Source organism: Cervus elaphus, chromosome 2 (assembly GCF_910594005.1).
Source record: "Cervus elaphus chromosome 2, mCerEla1.1, whole genome shotgun sequence".
In the NCBI taxonomy this organism is placed as follows: domain Eukaryota; kingdom Metazoa; phylum Chordata; class Mammalia; order Artiodactyla; family Cervidae; genus Cervus; species Cervus elaphus.
In genome coordinates, this window is record NC_057816.1 from 38,107,971 (window position 1) to 38,126,124 (window position 18,154).

The 18,154-nt window shown below is 37.5% G+C and overlaps 1 protein-coding gene across 31 annotated transcripts in view; it reads right to left on the reverse strand.

Annotated features, from left to right (window-relative positions):
* DLG2 (discs large MAGUK scaffold protein 2) overlaps positions 1–18,154 on the reverse strand; it is a 2,231,561-nt gene that overhangs the window by 654,370 nt on the left and 1,559,037 nt on the right. For all 31 annotated transcript variants that reach the window (XM_043918879.1, XM_043918871.1, XM_043918860.1 and 28 more), the window contains one exon: positions 16,646–16,815. In XM_043918879.1, coding sequence (XP_043774814.1) covers positions 16,646–16,815 — 170 coding nt within the window. The remainder of the gene's footprint in view (positions 1–16,645; positions 16,816–18,154) is intronic.

Here is an 18,154-nt window from a genome sequence, read left to right on the forward strand (position 1 = left end):
TAGAGTTATTTCGGCTTCCCTCAAAAGTAGGGGTAAATTTAGCCTCAGAGGGCTCTGTGGAAGGTCAGAGAGAGAAAAAAATAAAGTTGGTTTCTGCCTTTACCTTTCTAAATCTAGTTCACTCAACAAACCAGGTATAAATACGTACAAAATACTGAAGTTCAAGGAATGGTAAGGATCTAAACATTTGGTACACAGCAGGTGGTTGATATAGTTCTCTGCTCCCTCTTTCCAATGTCAAATTCTCCCCAAGATATAGCATACATTTCTGAATAATTTTGAAGCTGTTTGTTGAATATTTCACCATGTATTTCACACCATAATAACTTTCATTAAGCCCCTTTTAGAAGAAAAACCTAGATGGGGGTGGGGATGAGTCTTTCCTCACTCAATATGATTTAGGATGGAAGAGCAATGAGGTTCTGGGAAGCTGCTTCATCAAAAGGTTAAAATGCAACAGCGAGTGGATTTGTACCTGATGGACTATATTCACAATTCAACAGGAGACAGAAAGTAGCCAGTGAATGGTAAAAGGGTTAGAACCTTGGGCCCTCCATAAATCAGAAAGGGCATCCTTGAATGAAGTGTGTTTGGGAGGGAGACCACCTCATGTCTTTTCTGGGGGACTTTTTTTGCTATAGAGTTATCTAAAGTGGCTGTATCTGTGGATTTTGCTTCATGCTCATATTTACCAATTAATCAAATGCAATCTCTTCTTTGTTTCTCACCTTCAAATGTAGATTCTCATAGGTGAACAGGACTTAAGAGATGACCCAGTTGAATCTCCCCTGTAAAAGGACCCTTATAGCTTCTCCCTGAATCCTTGTGGCAACAAAGAGCTTACCACACATGTGACAAGGCTCTGTGCTTTAGCATGAGGTAGTTCTCATGCTTTTCTTTTCCCAAAGCCAAGGTGTGCTATCCAATTACACCTACCTTTCCTAGTTCTGCCCTCTGTATGAATAAAATTCTTTCATATTACAACTATTTAATATCTGCATTTATTCAACAAATATATACTGAACATTTACCCCATGTGAGCTGCTGTTATAGGTACTTGAGGATACATCAATGAACAAAACAGAATTTTCTGCCCTTGTGGGCTTACTGTTACTGTTGTTAGTCACTAAGTCCTGTCTGACTCTTTGGCTACCCCATGGACCATACCCAGGGATGCTCCTCTGTCCATGCGGATTCTCCAGGCAAGAATACTGGAGTGGGTTGCCAGTCTCTTCTCCAGGGGATCTTCCTGACCCAGGGATTGAACCCACATTTCCTACTTTGCAGGCCAATTCTTTACCACTGAGTCACCTGGGAAGCCCTACAGGCTTATATACTCTAATAAACAAAGGAATAAATTCTTAATACAAAACCTGCTGGTGATACTGCTATGAGTAAAAATAAAGCCATCAATAAAGTGAGGGACAAACCCATGTGAACATTGGCGGGGAGGGGTGGGGCGTGTTCTAGGCAGAAAGAACAGCAGGTACAAAGCCTCGGGCAGAAACACACTTAGTACCTTGGAGTTCTAGAGCAAGAGAACTCCTGTGACTGAAGCCTCAAGGGCAAAGGGAAATTGACACGGGATCAAAGAGGTAATCAGGGGCTTGCAGACTATGGTGAGGCACTTCATTTTGATTAAGTGGGGAAGGAAGCTAGTGAATAGTTTGAAGCAGAAGGGTGAGTGAATATGATCTGTTTAATTAAAAAAAAATCACTCCATCTGTTGCATGGAGAATAGATTGTAGAAGTGGCAAAGCAGAAATAGAGAATAGTTTAACACTCTTATAGTAATCTACATTAAGAGATGAAGGTGGTTTGGATGATAGCAGGAACAGAGCTGGTGAAGAGTGACTTGATCTAAGATTTATTTTGAGAGTATATTTGACAGGATTTGCTAATGAATTAGGGTATGAGTAAGAAAGAGAAATCAAGGATAACTCCTACATTTTTGTAGGAAACTGGGTACCATTTCATGCATGAGGCAAGACTCTAGGAAGAGCTGGGTTTGAAAATAAAACGAAGTGGTGTGTTTTATAGAAGTCAACCTTGCAATGCCTATTAGATGTGCATTATGAGGACCACTACATTAAATATACAGTATAGAGATGAAATTTACAGTCATAAGACCAGATGAGAAAACCTCGGAGGACAGGTTGCTGAACAACCAAGGAGGTGTTGTAGAGAATTCTAGGCTTTAAGAAACTTTTTTGTAGAGAATTCTAGGCTTTAAAAACCTTCTATCATTTCCTTTCTTGAACATATTTTTTATATCTTAACAGACAAATTTTGAGAGTTCAGTTGAGTTCAGAGAGTTCAGTTCAGTTGAGTCACTCAGTCGTGTCCGACTCTTTGTGACCCCATGAACCACAGCACGCCAGGCCTCCCTGTCCATCACAAACTCCCGGAGTTTACCCAAACTCATGTCCATCAAGTTGGTGATGCCATCTAACAATCTCATCCTCTGTCGTCCCCTTCTCCTCCTGCCTTCAATCTTTCCCAGCATCAGGGTCTTTTCAAATGAGTCAGCTCTTTGTATCAGGTGGCCAAAGTATTGGAGTTTCAGCTTCACCATCAGTCCTTCCAATGAACACACAGGACTGATTTCCTTTAGGATGGACTGGTTGGATCTCCCTGCAGTCCAAGGGACTCTCAAGAGTCTTCTCCAACACCACAGTTCAAAAGCATCAATTCTTCTACACTCAGCTTTCTTTATAGTCCAACTCTCACATCCCTACATGACTACTGGAAAAACCATAGCCTTGACTAGATGGACCTTTGTTGGCAAAGTAATGTCTCTGTTTTTTAATATGCTGTCTAGGTTGGTCATAATTTTGAGAGTATATTATTGGAAAACCACAGTATCTTTTTTCTGGAAAAATATCTGATATCCTTCATGAAAATGAAAATTTATTGCTAAGGACTGGAGAACCAAGGTAGAAAAAAATAAGCCAGAAGCTTCAAATTATTTTATAAAAATACTGCCTAATGGATCAAATGTTTCACTCTAACAGATGTCCCATCTAATCCTGTTACTGATATTAACTCAAAGCCATTATAAATACAAATGGCAAGAGTAAAGCTGAAGCTTTTCACAATTCACTACTCCATCTTCATTGGTACTAATCTTAATAGTTGTGTTCTATTCCTGAGAAACTGTATTGAATTTATAACTAATGTCCAGAATAGCTTTGGCTTTTTCTTAAGTTTTCTTAAATGGCCAAATGTTTTCTTGAGAAAAATTCCAAGAGAAAGGCCTAGCTGAGTTTTAAAGGTTGCGAATTACAACACTGAGGAACTATACCAACTAAGTTCATGAACAAAATAACTAGGCATAATTCCTCAGTGAGGAGGTCACAGTACCTTCTGTGAATAAATAGACACTAATTTGCAAGTGCTGAAGGCAAGATTCAGAAGGGGAGCAATTTAATTTTCATCAACTGGTTGGTGAGTTGCCAAACACTCAACTGTCATATTTTGCTTGCTAGCACTTATCCACAGTATAACCCCTCTGAAGCCTGATCTATGGAGACATCAGGAAGTGATCACTACCAGTCTCTCCTGGACCATCTAGAATGCTTGTTGCCAGTAACAATCTAGGATGGAAATGTATGTGACAGATAATCAAGCAAATGAATACTCTGCTGTGTTATTTAGAGCAGTGAGGAAATCCATGCAATAGTAGAGCTAAAAGATGCTTTTATCAGTTAATGTCAGTACGGAGTCTCGAAGGGTTAGTTTCCTCTTAAGCAAAAAAGGAAAATGTCAATTTGATTTTAAATTTAGGCATAGAAGAGAGATACTTCTGAAAATTATGCACCTTTTGTTCTAACATTGCTCTCCCTCAACAAAGAGCTGTGCAATGCTTCAATTCATCAGAAAATCAAAGTGCAAACACCTGGGGAAAAAATAGAATATTAAAGAAAGAATAGTTGGAACTTTTGAAGACAAGTTCCATTAAAAAAGCTTACTTTCTTTTTATGAGAAAAGAATAGATTTGACAGAGAAAACAATAGTTTTGATCAAGTTTGATCAAAAACAATAGTTTCTGGATCAAGTGAGATGTTCAGATTGTTTATTTGGTATACTAATTTAAATGTGTATAAAAATTTAGTTCAAGACAGTTCTGATTGAAGAATTGTACTTTTAAAGGCTCTAATAATTATATCACAGAAATTGAGGGAGAGAGGACTCTTTTTGTTTTGTGTTTACCTTTCTATATTCCCTGATCCTTGGTGAGAGATTTTAAACTAGATGTTTGTTGAATGAATTGAGCTGAATCTACTCAGTATTTCTCTTCCTAGTCAAACATCTTTCTGGATATACATCAAGTGGTGTTTCTTTCCATTTCTTCATGCATTTTAACACTTTTAGATTTAAAAATGTCAGTACTAAGCAATTTTTTATGACTGATTATCATTTCATTGTACACAGCACTATTTACATTTTATTCCAGAAAAATAAATCTGTACTTTCTAAACGGTGAATTCTATTTTGTTGGCAGGCTGGCTACAGTCCTTAGAGTAGCAAAGAGTTGGACATGACTGATGTAACTTAGCACGCAATAGCAAGTTCAACTATTCTGAAAAAGATAAGGCTACCATCCTGGTGTCCTCTTTTCCAAGATTTAGTGGTATCAGTGAGAAAGAAGTTGGAGTCCGTCAACTACCAACATAGTTTCAGGAGGGGTATTGGAGCCTTACTAAACCTCTCTGCTACTGCTTCTTTCCTTTATCAAAGTTTTTGAATATATCACATTGTGTTGTGTTTCATGACTTCTTTCATCACTGTTTGCATACATTTATGGTTGTTATTAATTTTTCTTGTGTTTATTTTGTGAGTTGTTGAAGGAGAGAATTTCTATAGGCAGGTAAGATTAATCTGCTCTAATAACCTGGAAACCAGTTCTTTAGTAGTGTATACAGTCTGCTTGGTGTAAAACTTTGACTTCAGGCATTATTTTTATTTTTATCTTTCTATTAGTTCAATATTTAGTCTTTCTTTGACACTGCAGGGTTCATATCATTTCTATGTATCCTGGGCAATATGCATCCTTGCCAAGTTCTGTTTCTAAGAATTCCATCTGTCTACCTTCAAGTTACCTGTAACTGATATAAGGAAATGCTGGCTAACATGAGGATCAAATGAGTTATTATTAGGAATGATATCAATAGCTCTGGATGCTAAGCCCAGCTTAACCATATTTATAGAGATAAATGCAAATTTATAAATTTACATTGAGTCAATTATCCTAAAATAGAACATGATATACCTGATTCATATAGAGTATTTAACTATCTATAATCTTGTTATGAACCAACAAAAAGAGTCTTAAAAACAATGCTTACACAATTTTATATTCTATTAAATAATCAGAAGCTTCCCAGGTGGTGCTAGTGGTAAAGAATCTGCCTGCCAATGCAGGAGACATAAAAGACACAGGTTCGATTCTTAGGTCAGGAAGATCCCCTGGAGAATGAAATGGCAATCCACTCCAGTATTCCTGCCTGGAAAATTCCATGGACAGAGGAGCCTGACAGGCTACAGTCCCCGGGGTAACAAAGAGTTGGATATGCCTGAGCGAGTAAGCACAAGTGGCACCAATGATTAGAGAGTGAAGTTCACGTACAGAACTCTATTTGCCATGGTCTGCACTTACAAGCATATCAAAGGATCTCTCTATGTAAGTCTGTGTATTGTTATTTGGGTAGGATGTTGCCAAACTTGAGAAAATTAGTAGGATGGAAACGGTAAAAAAAAAAAAAAAAAAGTCTGAATATCACTCTGTATCAAGAATGATTAATAAATGGGATTCCTTAGCCTAAAAGAGAGAGGCATAAGAGGAGACCTGACTGTGGTCTATATATGTATGGAGCACTCTTCTATGAAAAGTTGTCATCATATCTGTAGAGGGCAGAAATAACACTGATGGACAACTAAAAAAAAAGTCCCACTTTCAGCTCAATTATAGGGAAAAAAAATCCAGTAATTGAGTCAATCTCCCAAGGGAATAGCTATAAAGTATTGACAATTTGTTTCCTCGCAAAGCGTTAAGGTAGAAGTTGAAGTCTTGGTCAAGACTTCCTCATAAAAGCCTATGCATATACTTATGTGATGGTATTCACAATTATCTATGCATGTGTACATTTCACACACTATACTGGGACCACTATCTCCATCGAGGGCACACTGGGTCTCTATCTCCAATTTTTAGTCAAACACAGTCAGGAGGTGTTCAATTAATATTTTACTAAATACATGAGTGAATGTGTATATTTTCAGAGATTAGAATATTTCACAAATAGGAATTCGTGTACATCAAAATGATCATGATTTTTAAAAACTGGTACCACAGTTTATTCACATGAATGGATCTATGAAGGCTAAATTTCCCAATCTGACTCAACTACTCATGAACATTCAGCGAATGGTTTTAGGTTCCTGGGAAGCAGCTACTGAACTCTTTCTTCCTCAGACTGCTGGCCTATATTGAACAAATGATGTATGTCTTCATTCATGACTCTAAGGCTCTGAATCACCTAGAAAAATGTGTCTCGCCTGTTTCTTTTGTTATTTTTCGTCATCCCTCTTCCTAACTGTTCTCTTTTTTTTCTCAACATTTCCTAATACCGTCTTTAGTATGACAATTTCCTACTTATGGTGGATTTTTGGTGGGATCTCATAATTGGTTAGCCCATAGAAGATTCCATGTTTAAAAATTTCCTAAGTTGGCTTTCTTTGTGGATATTAAGAGCAGAGGTTTTATTTTTCCTAGCAACTTTCTGTAAAGGATGATGTGTCAAGCTAGCTGCAAGTGAATTATACTCAGAGACAAAGTCCATGTAGTACACGGATTTTGACTGACAGCTAACGGCACTCAGAGTCACAGTCCGTGAATAAAAAATACTGCAATCTTTAATTTTATCAGATCTCAATGTTCCAGAGAAGGAGGAGAATTTAATGTACACTGGTTGATGAGTTGGAGAACCAAAATGGATTTAGTTAGGGGACTGTGATGAATTTAGCATGAAGTCAGTGCCCGCCAACAGAAAAGGCCTGCATTATTTCAGTCTAGGTGAATGCCAGTTTTCTAAGAAGGTGCTTGGGAGGAAAGCCAAAAATCTTTGTTTATTTTCATTCTTTTGATTTAGTGCTTAGAACTGCCCGGCTTAATAAATGTTTTTGAAATAACATATTTATTGAGTGAATGGATAATTATTTTCTACACATACTTGCTTCTTAAAAACATAAACAAGGAAGGAGAATGCTTTAAAATTATTGGGCACTGAGATGTACCACGTATCTCACTAAATGCTCACAGTAACCAAGACAACTTCATATGCCCATTTTACAGTCAGGTAAAGCAAAGGTTTAAATTTAGAGGCTGTCCAAACCCTAAAGTCTCTTCATGAAGTTTCTTTGCCGTTGATCATGAATTGGAAAGTCACAGTATTTATCATAGCAACACACTTCCTCTGAAAACTTCTAAAAATACTATACATACAAATGTATCTATATACAAAATAGAAACGGTCTCACAGACATAGAAAACGAACTTGTAGTCACTAAAGGGGAGGGTGAAGGGGGATAAATCAGGAGCTTAGGAGTATGGGATATTAACAGATCTCATAAAACAGACAAGCAACAAAGATTTACTGTATAGCACAGGAAATTATATTCAATATTTTGTAATAACTTACAATGTAGTATAATCAGAAAAAAATAACTGAATCACTTTGCTGCATATCTGAAACTAACAAAATATTGTAAATCAACTATACTTTAATAAAAAAAAATTGAAAAAAATGTTATATAAGTAAGTATTTGCCCAAGCAAATATTCATAGCTAGGTAAACAGCATTTTCTATGTGAATTATAAAACTTTAGACTGTCAAAAACTGGACTACATCTAGTACAGTGCATTTTTTACATCTGAAGTTTCCACAGTAAAAATAATTTTGACTTTCAAGAAGTCACTGATGATAAATTCTGTTAAAAATCATGAGCCAGCTTTAAACAGCAAAGAAAAGCAACAATGACTACATCTTAACCTCAAAGGGCAAATGAGAGGTGTGATATCCCTCCTTAGTTTCCAAAAGGATTTAGCAAATAGAACTAATTGTTTTACTCTCCTATAATGTTATAATGTACAGAACAGTGGGGACTATAGCAGAAAAGTTGTAGTTTGTTTTTTCATGAATAGATAATTTCTTTAAGGCCTCAGGAGAGAGCTTTTTTACAGATGCCATTATGAAGACTGACCAAATATCACCTTAGAGAAAGAACCTCCTAACCCATAAGTGATATGTATTTCATTTATCCAGAAATAATGAGAAACTAGCCATGGACACATTCAAGGAATTCTACAGGAAGTGCCTGGGAACAAGGAGCTCATCAAGGTCTTAAGGAAAAATCTGAACCAACTTTTTGGCCAACCCAATATATTGTCCTTTGTTCAGCAACTAAAAAAAAAAAAAAAAAAAAAAAAAAATGTCCTTTGGGAGAATCAGAGAGTGATGATTTAGTCACAATTTACTTCCAAGAAGACTATTTTCCTGGCTTAACACAGAGTTAGGCATTTTCTTTTTGACTGTGAACATTAGATTTCAGCAAAAGGTTGCACTGCACATGCACTCAAGCATACCCTTGTTTCCTCCGAAAGAACAATTTGGGTAATTCAAAAGGGCTGAATAAAGTTTAGCACAAAAGGAAAATGTAGTGTTTTGAGACCTCATGCCAAACAGCTGAATTTGCCATTTGTGTTTATTAAGAGTCACACCATTATTCAGAAAGGCCCTTTATCACAAAAGAGGTCTACCTACCACTTAGAACTCAGGTCCTGGGACGGGGGCCTGAATAAAGAGTAAATGGTGCCTTGCATTGAGAGACACATTTCTATGTACATTTAAAAAAAAATGAATATACCTCGTGGCAAGAAAGGGGGGAACGTACAGTAGATGGTTGGATGCCAATAATCAAAACTGTTGCATAACCTTTGTGCTCAGTGTTTACCCAGTGGTCTGGTGATCTGTTTGGACATGAATAGCTGAATTCTGGACAACTAAAAACTCTGCTAATCTAAGTTCCCCCCAGTTATCAAGGTCAGGTGGTAGTTTCCAACTTGTTACAAAACGCCATCAGCAGTATTATACATAGACAGATGGCATAAAAAGAAGAATTTCAATGAAAAATATCCTGTACTAGGTTGTAAGAATGGTGCATTCAATTTTGAATTAAAATTTTAGCTCATTCATCCCTTTTTTTTTTCTTTTTTGGCAGTGCCATGCAGCATATGGGATCTTAATTCCCTGACCAGGGATCAAATCCATGCCCCCCTGCATTGGAAACTTGGAGTCTTAACCACTGGACAACCAGAAAAGTCCAAAAATCTTAGCTCATTCAAATGTTCACGGATCTTGCCTTATGTACTCAATACCTGCAGCTCTAGGTCTATATCCCAAATGTTAAAAGTTGTGAAATAGTTAATTTACTAAATGACCATCTCTGAAAACTGCCAGATGAGTTTCTCATTTCAACTTTGAGGAAGTTTACTTTGTCCATATTACTGTCAAGAGAGAAAAGACAAGAACAGGTGGAGGAACAAGGACAGATGAGAGAAAAGAAGTGTGCATGCAGAGACTGAGACAAGCCATAAGCTTCATTCCAGTTAGATATTTGAGAAAATGTCTGTAATATCAAAGGCATGCCAAGATATTTAACCAAGCTGGACAATAAATCCGTCATGTTGGCTATTAAGAAAAAATGAAATTAAAAGTCCTCAATAATTTGGAAATTGCTTTTTGATTAATTGGCCTGTTAAGCAAAGTGCTAGATACCTTAAATACTATTTATTCCAAACTCTTGAACAGATAGTTTCTGTAAGGTATGATAAAAAAAGGGGGGTCCATGCAAGGATGTTCCTCATAAGCAACTGCTATTGGCAGTAAAAATCATTCAGCTTCCATCTTGTCCACTCCTTTCCCCCTGCCTTACTTCAGGGACAGGCATGATCTGTCTTGGACTCGACTCTCTCTCTCCATCTTAATTCTTCCCACTTATGACCCAGAGTTTGGTCACAGACTAAACTGGGATTTGTACTTCCCTTTTAAGTGTTCATTAAATGCTTCAAATTTAGCACAGGCCAGGGTAGAGATGAAAAACTAAGGGTCTTAAGTGTTAGGATTTGCAACTTGTTTATCTCCCTTTTTTGGGCTATTGGTATCTATCTTTTCTGTATGCTATGAGTTACTTGGATGGCCTAATAACAAAAAAATGAGAAAAAGAAGATAAAAAAAACCCAAAGTATTTTAAAAGCTCTTAGAAGTGAAAGACTTTCTGAATGGATCGATTAGTGATAGCTTTGTGGAGGAGACAGAATGTGAGAGTTGGACCATAAAGAAAGCTGAGTGCCAAATAATTGATGCTTTTGAATTGTGGTGCTGGAGAAGACTCTTGAGAGTCTTTTGGACTGCAAAGAGATCAAACCAGTCCATCCTAAAGGAGATCAGTTCTGAATATTCATTGGAAGGACTGATGCTGAAGTTGAAGCTCCAGTACTTCGGCCACCTGATGTGAAGAGCTAACTCACTAGAAAAGACCATGATGTCGGGAAAGATTGAGGGCAAGAGGAGAAGAGGGTGACAGAGGATGAAATGGTTGGATGGTATCACTGACTCTATGGACATTAACTTGAGCAAACTGTGGGAGATAATGAAGGACAGGGAAGCCTGGAGTGCTGCAGATCATGGGGTCGCAAAGAGTCGGACATGACTTAGCAACTGAACAACAACAATGAACTGAACAGGCTTGGCTCTTAGAGACGGAGAAGATGTTGACAGGTAGTGGTCACAGTGGTAAGGAAAGGCATTCAAATGAGGGTATGGGACAAGCAAAGGCTTAGAGGCAGGAGAGTACAGCATACGTTTCAGAAATTGCACATAACACAGTTTAGCTGGAGGATGAATAGAGAAAAGAGAAGAAAAGACTGAAATCAAATGTTGTTGCTGGAAAGGGAGGTTATAGAGGATATGAAATGATATAACAGGAAATTTAGATTTTTATCTAGGGCCAGTGAAGAGCCACTAGACACATTTGAGCAGGGGAATCAACTAACAGAGCTGGGATTTTTGGAAGATTGACCTACAAGTGTGTGCAAATGGAAGGGAGGGATTCGAATGGAGTCTATTACAGTAGATAAGACAAGACATAAGGAAGATATGAACACCACAGTAATGGCAATGGGGATTTTACACAAAAGACTAGTTAGTTGGAGGTAAGTTCCAAAGGACATAATGCCTGATTTAACAAAGGTGCCCAAGAAGAAACAAGAATCAACAGAAAAGGGCTTTGAACTTTTTAGTTTGGAATCTTTAATACAACTTCATCTTTAATAGAACTTTAATAGAACTTCAATCTAATAGAACTTGGTCTTCAACTAGCTATATTATCTTAAAGCAACACAAACATCTTAGAAGGAAATGCATTTCTTATATAGGTTTAGGGTATTTGGGGCTTAGACCACATAAATCAATGGTCTTGTTGATTTATCTAGTTTCTGAGAAATTATGACTTGGAGTGCCCTTGGGAAAGTCACTAGAAAGATTTTTATTATGAACCTATTTCCTGGGAAACCACATGTACACTTCATATTTTCTTCCTTGTATATTTTTGGTTGCTTGGCAAGTCTAAATGGATTTGCCTAATCACAGCTTCCTATACGTGATTAGCCATTTTTTTTTTTTCTCAACTCACTGCCCGCACACAGACACCCCAGCTGCTTGCAATGACCAAATCTGTGAGGGTAGGGAAATTTTTATATATTGTTAAGAAGAAACATTCTAAATCAGTCTGGCATATTACCCAAATATTCCTTACTGAAATACATGGTCACAAATTATCAGCCAGATTATTCTAGTCAAATAATGGGAAGATCAGTACCACCATAAGGCCATAAAGACAAATCATATACGTTAAGGTCATCTTGAAAGTAGTCAGTTGTACAACAGATGGAATAAACACAAGAGTATAAGTTAGAAAGCTATAAATTTAATTCTACTACAAATTATTTTAAGGAAATACTGTTTACCTTCTGTCTCATGTAAAAACAAATAAACAAAACCAAAAATAATCTCCCCAAATCATCTGGGCATTAAGAATGTCTATAAAATAGATATATTAAATGTTTATAACTGTTCAAAGTAGCTGAAGTAGCCATAGTCATAATTTGTATATTAAAAATTATTGGTAAAAGTGAGAAAATCATTGTTCAGATATTTCCCCAACTCCAGATATTTGATAGAAAATGGGGAAAATTCAGAATATTAACAGGGTTTTTAGACAGATGTTTTCCAATTCTGCCTCTTTTTCAGAATCATCACAGTCTTTCCAAATGCCCAGCATAGTCCCCTAAGGGTTCCTCCACAGCCTTCCCCATCTCACAAATGGCACCTCAATCCATTCAATGGCTCAGTGACAAAACAGTCTCATCCTTGGGCAAATGCCACATCTAGATTGTCAATAAGTGGCAAGGCCACTATATGGCAAATGCCAACATAACTTCACCATATACTTGAAAACTTCACCTTTCTCTTCCTTCTCCAAGTGACCCCTAACTGTCTTTGTTTTTCTTCTTGGCCCCTTCAATGCATTTTCTTCACAGTGACTAAGTGCTCTCCTAAAAGCAACAAATTTGACCATCTCACATATTGAACATTTTGCAAGAACTTCCCATTGCACTTGGAATAAAATAACAAATCTGCAAATATGGTCAACAACGCTGCACATGATTCAGCCCCTGTTCACCCTGACAGTATCCTTTCATGTCATTCAGTATCCTGTCATTAAACTCCAGTCACAACTGATATCTTTCAGTCCTGAAGGTATGAAGATTCTTCCTACCCTGGGGCCTTCATATACACATGCTTTTACTCTGTCTAGATACTCTCCTCCACTCTTTATCCAGCTAATGTCTGGTTTTATTTGTATCTCAAAGTTTAGCTTAAGTGGCACTTTCTCAGAGAAGTCGTCTTTGACCCATTACCTAATTGGTGCCTCCTTACAAACATTTATGTTCATTCATGGCAAGTTTCCCAATTTATATTATAGGTGTTTTCTACATTAGACCATAATCTTCTTGAGCAAAAATTCTCTGTTTTCTTTGTGAATCCTCATTGCCTGGGTCTGTGTCAAGTCCATGATAAATGCTTAATAAATATTTGCTGAATCACTGAAGAAGGAAATTAATGAACACAGTCAGCTAGCTCTGTATTATATACTCATAATTGAGGGTAGCTAGCCCAGTTGGCTACAGTGTTGATATTTACTATCTAGAATGCCCACATGCTCAGTGAAGGGAAGATAAAGGTCTGAAAGCACATATTAAATTTTAAATTCTCTGGAGCATTTTGGTTCTTCTGATTAAGATGAATCACATCTTTCTCTCTGCTCGATTCAATTGGAATCATAGCTCAGGTTCAACCACAGAGCTGCTTTCATTCTGTCTAGCACTAAAGTGAGTTACCTTTATGTTTCTCTCTCCCATTAGAAACACATCTGATTCTTCTCCATTGTCTCCACTACATAAGAGTTTCCATAGTACAAGATTAAACACTGGCATAAAAAAATAGATCATCATTCAAAAATAAAGAATTGCGAGATGCCAAGGGAGGTTAAGACTGGAAGGTATCATCAGATGTAGTATAGAATCCAACTTAATTATTCAATTTACTCTGATTCAGCATTTCCTTCAAGGCTCAGGGAAAGGCATCAGGAATTCAAATAGTGATTAAAACAGTTTCGTTCTCTGTAAATCAATAAGCTTTATACAGAGAAACAAATCCCCATCGGTGGCTTTTGTATGGTGACAGGACAAAAAAGTAGGACAGACCCAGCAGAATCTCAACAGGACCAATAGGTCCACAAACCTCTATTGCAATTTGGCAGGAGCCTGCTTTCAGGGTATAAAGCTAGCTCTTAACAGTTTCCTGGATCTCCTCTCCACAGTAGAACAAGCCTATCACCCATATGCTGTGTTCTTTCGTTGGGTTATTGCCTGGGTATTCCTGGTTGATTTAAGCTTACGTGTCTCCCCACCCGCCTCTTTCTGTCCCAGGGCTATTTCACTCCTGGCTCAAAGGAGAAAACAGTTCAGATAGAAATACACCAGCCAGAGGGGGCTGTGGCACCAAAGATAGAGATCCAAAATAATGTGTTCTTGATCAGATTAAGGAGTTTTGGCTATCGATTCCCTAGAACCTTTAAGTGCTCTGTTGAGCAACTGAGGTCACGGAATGACTCAGCTAGCAGGAGGTCTGTTAATGGATGGTAATGCTTTGCTGAGTGCTTGAAACTGGGATTTGCCTTAAGGCTGTGCTGAACAATTGCTGTCTGCTGAATTGTAGAAGTATCTACCTGTTATTTTAGCAGATCTTTTAAATTTAAATAGTGAATGCTTATTTGTTTTAACTTTAAAACACATGGCAAATATGAAAATGTGTAGAATAGAAAGTCTTTTCTTACATATCACCAGACATTGGTGTGGAAATGCTTCACTCTCCCCACACTCAAATTAATTCTGTGATTTTAGTGCATTTGGATTTAACACATGAGGCAATTTGGTTCTTTTATTAGATTACCAAACAATTGTGGCAAAGGCTGAAACCATATGTAGCAAACTACAAATGACATATACGTGGCTTCCCTGGTAGCTCAGTGGGTAAAGAATCTGAGACTCGGGTTCAATCCCTGGGTTGGGAAGATCTCCTGGAGAAGGAAACGGCTACCTACTCCAGTATTCTTGCCTGGAAAATCCATCTCATGGATAGAGGAGCCTGGTGGGCATGCAGTCCACGCAAAGAATCAGGCATGACTAAGCGACTAATACACACACACATTCACATATATATAGTGAATATTTGTTGTCAATTTGTGCCAGGTACTACTCTAAACACTTAATGTATATTGACTCATTTAATCCTCACAGTATTTCAAGGGGCAAGTGCTAGTATTATCTGCATTTTGTAGATGAGAAAATTAGGCTCAGAGAGGTTAAGAAATTTGACCAAGATCAAATGGCTAGTGAACTGCCAAGCCAGGGTTCCAGCTCAGATACTTTGGAGTTTGCACTCAACCAGCAAGCTTTCCTGCTCTGTACTCTCCAGATATTAAATATTTAATTTTCATAAATCCAATGGGATGCTACCATTGAAAGTTCAAGTGTTAGTCACTCAGATGCGTCCAACTCTTTGCAACCCCATGGACTATGGCCCGCCAGGCTCCTCTGTCTGTGGAATTCTCCAGGCAAGAATACTGCAGTGGGTAGCCATTTCTTTCTGCAGGGGATCTTCCAGACCCAGAGATCAAACCAGGGTGTCCTGCATTGCAGGCAGATTCTTTACTGTCTGAGCCACTAGGGAAGACCCCTTTATGGTAGCACCAGGAAGCTACCATTATAATCCCCATTTAAAAATAAGAGGGGCTGGGCTAACCAATGTCACTGTGCTAGTAAGTGGCTGAGCTAGGCTTTTAAACTCCATCCTGTCTGACTCTTGGGTCTGAGATCTTAAATACCACCCACTAGTACCTCCCAGAGAAGGTAGTATGCTTATTTTTTTAAATCAGATATAGCATTAGAGGGTTTCTTTGGTGGCTCAGTGGTAGAGAATCAGTCTGTCAATGCAAGAGATGTGGGCTTGATCCCTGGGTTGGGAAGATCCCCTGGAGAAGAAAATAGAAACCCACTCCAGTATGCTTGCCTGGGGAATCCCATAGAAAGAGGAACCTGGTGGGCTACTGTGGAATTACAAAAGAGTCAGACACAATTTAGAGACTAAGCAATGACAACAATAATAGCGTGTGAGATTACACAGATTTTAAGGGAAAGAGAAATAATTTACTAAAAGAGTATACTGCCTCTATAGTCACAATCTTTTAAAATATTTAAGTACTTTTAAGGTAACTATTAGATTTTTATAAAATACCTGAAATACTATTAATATTAAATGTTATCATTTCTGAAGAGCAGAGCTCAAAGTTTTCTTCTTAGAAATTCATATGATTCATCCCACTGTCCATACGATTCCCCAAAGTAACTGCAGTTACCTCAAGAGCTTTGTGAACATTTCAAAAAAATAAATTTTAACTTATTTTGACTACTGAAAGTATAAAGCGCCATGTAGTATTTATTAAATAAAATGGGTAAAAGTATTACCAAATCAAAACAAATCACAAGTGTCATAAAATATAATAATTATTTCAGGATAGACTATTCAAATTATTATTTTTCACATTACTATTTTATTAAAGGAGGGAGATTACCATTTACATTTGAAAAGTTAGAAAGTATTAACATGCTAGCTAAGTCAGGATGATCTGATAAGGCTAAAAATTTATAGAAAAATTTAGATGGTTTTTGTTGTTTTTGTTTATAAGGAAATTTCTTTAGAAATCTATCACTTACTTCTCTGAGTTCATAGTTACAGTATTGGCTTCTTTTACTTTCTGTAAAATTCTATCATCATTGGATTTCAAATCTCCTGGTAAACACTGAACGTCAGAGAATAAAAGAACAGAGTACATTGTGGGTGGGTTATGGCATAAGCTTTAATCAAATAGTTTGTCACTGGTGAGTTGTTCATGTTTCTGTTACCTTTAGGCCCTTTGAACAGTTTGATTTCCACAACAGTCTCCAAAATGGGGCGTCTTCTACGCACGTACAGCCGAACAATAGACCCTGCTTCTTTGAGCGCTTCCACCGCTTTACTGTGGGAAACCTCTGACACATCCACCTCATTCACCCGTAAGATACAATCATTGACCCTGAAAAAAATGAAGATGGGTAAAAGTCAGGAGTGTCCAAGAGAATATCTGAAAGAATATTATGACCATCTAGCCTGAAGATGTGGGGAAGCAAAGCACACTGGCAATTTAAACATATTTATATTTGGAAGAAATGCTTCATATGAAGGAAACCAAGAAAACCTTGAACCCCTCAGCCTTCCCAGTCTTCCCAACATTGACCACGGTACTGGTCAGGTCCTGTCCTGAACTCCAGTCCACTCTGATTGCGACTACATCACATATGGGGTAGTCACATAGGTCAATCCCATTCTCCCAGTTCATCCCATCCACCCCAGCAGTGCATAATTTGCTGATTTATAATATCCTTAACTGCTGGATTTCTTCCATAATCTCGTGGAAGATCTACTATCCACATCACACAAAGGAGAACTGTTCCAAGTGGTTTAGTTCTTTGTCTAAAGTTGTGAGCAATTTGATTAGAGATTGGGTATGATCTTATGTCTTCCTATTTCAAAATTTGTTCTTTCCTCTTAGGACACATACATCTAATGTAATGAACAGTTTCATGTATGTTGTGCACATCAATTTAAAATGATAACATGTAGTCTAAATATTATATAAAAAGTATGGGAAGAATTTTCCTACCTTTTTTGTTCACAATTTTTCTGTCTGTTTGAGGAAGTGAGTTACAGGACTCTTGGTTCAATAAGAATCTTAATTAGCTTCAAATTCTTGAGCTAGAACAATCTCACTAAGATTCCAGGGTGTCCTTTCATCATAACAGATGCAATGGCTTTAAAAGGTTTACACATACATTTCTTCTCTGACTAAAAAAAATCATGGAAAACTACCAGTTAAAATAGTTTTGAGAATGTAGGCATCACGGGTGCCAGTCACCCTGCAGCAGCTGGTCCTTTGAGAGTGGGTAATTTTGTCATCTCATGATAATGCAAAAACATAACGTTTACCATCACCCTATGCTCAGCATACTAATCATATCTTAAAACATAGCTTTCCATAGAAGGGAGTGACTGACATTAAAAAAAAAATTGGATGCTATAGCTATTCAAACTCTACTCAATTTTTTCCTTTTGTATACAGTGGAATCCTTAATTGTCAAATGTTGGGGTGAGGAAATCACAGCGTAAATCAGATGTTTTTTTTCCTAAACACGTGGACAAAGTTGGCAGCTTTAGTGCACTAAAAAAACCAAAAAAACACCGGACTAGCAGTCAGGAGGTTTGGATTTGCATCGCAGCTGTGTATCAGCTGTGTGACCATGGTCGAGTCACTTCAACTTTTTTGAATTTTAGTTTCCCATGAAAAGAGAATAACATGCCTAGTGAAGAGAGTAACC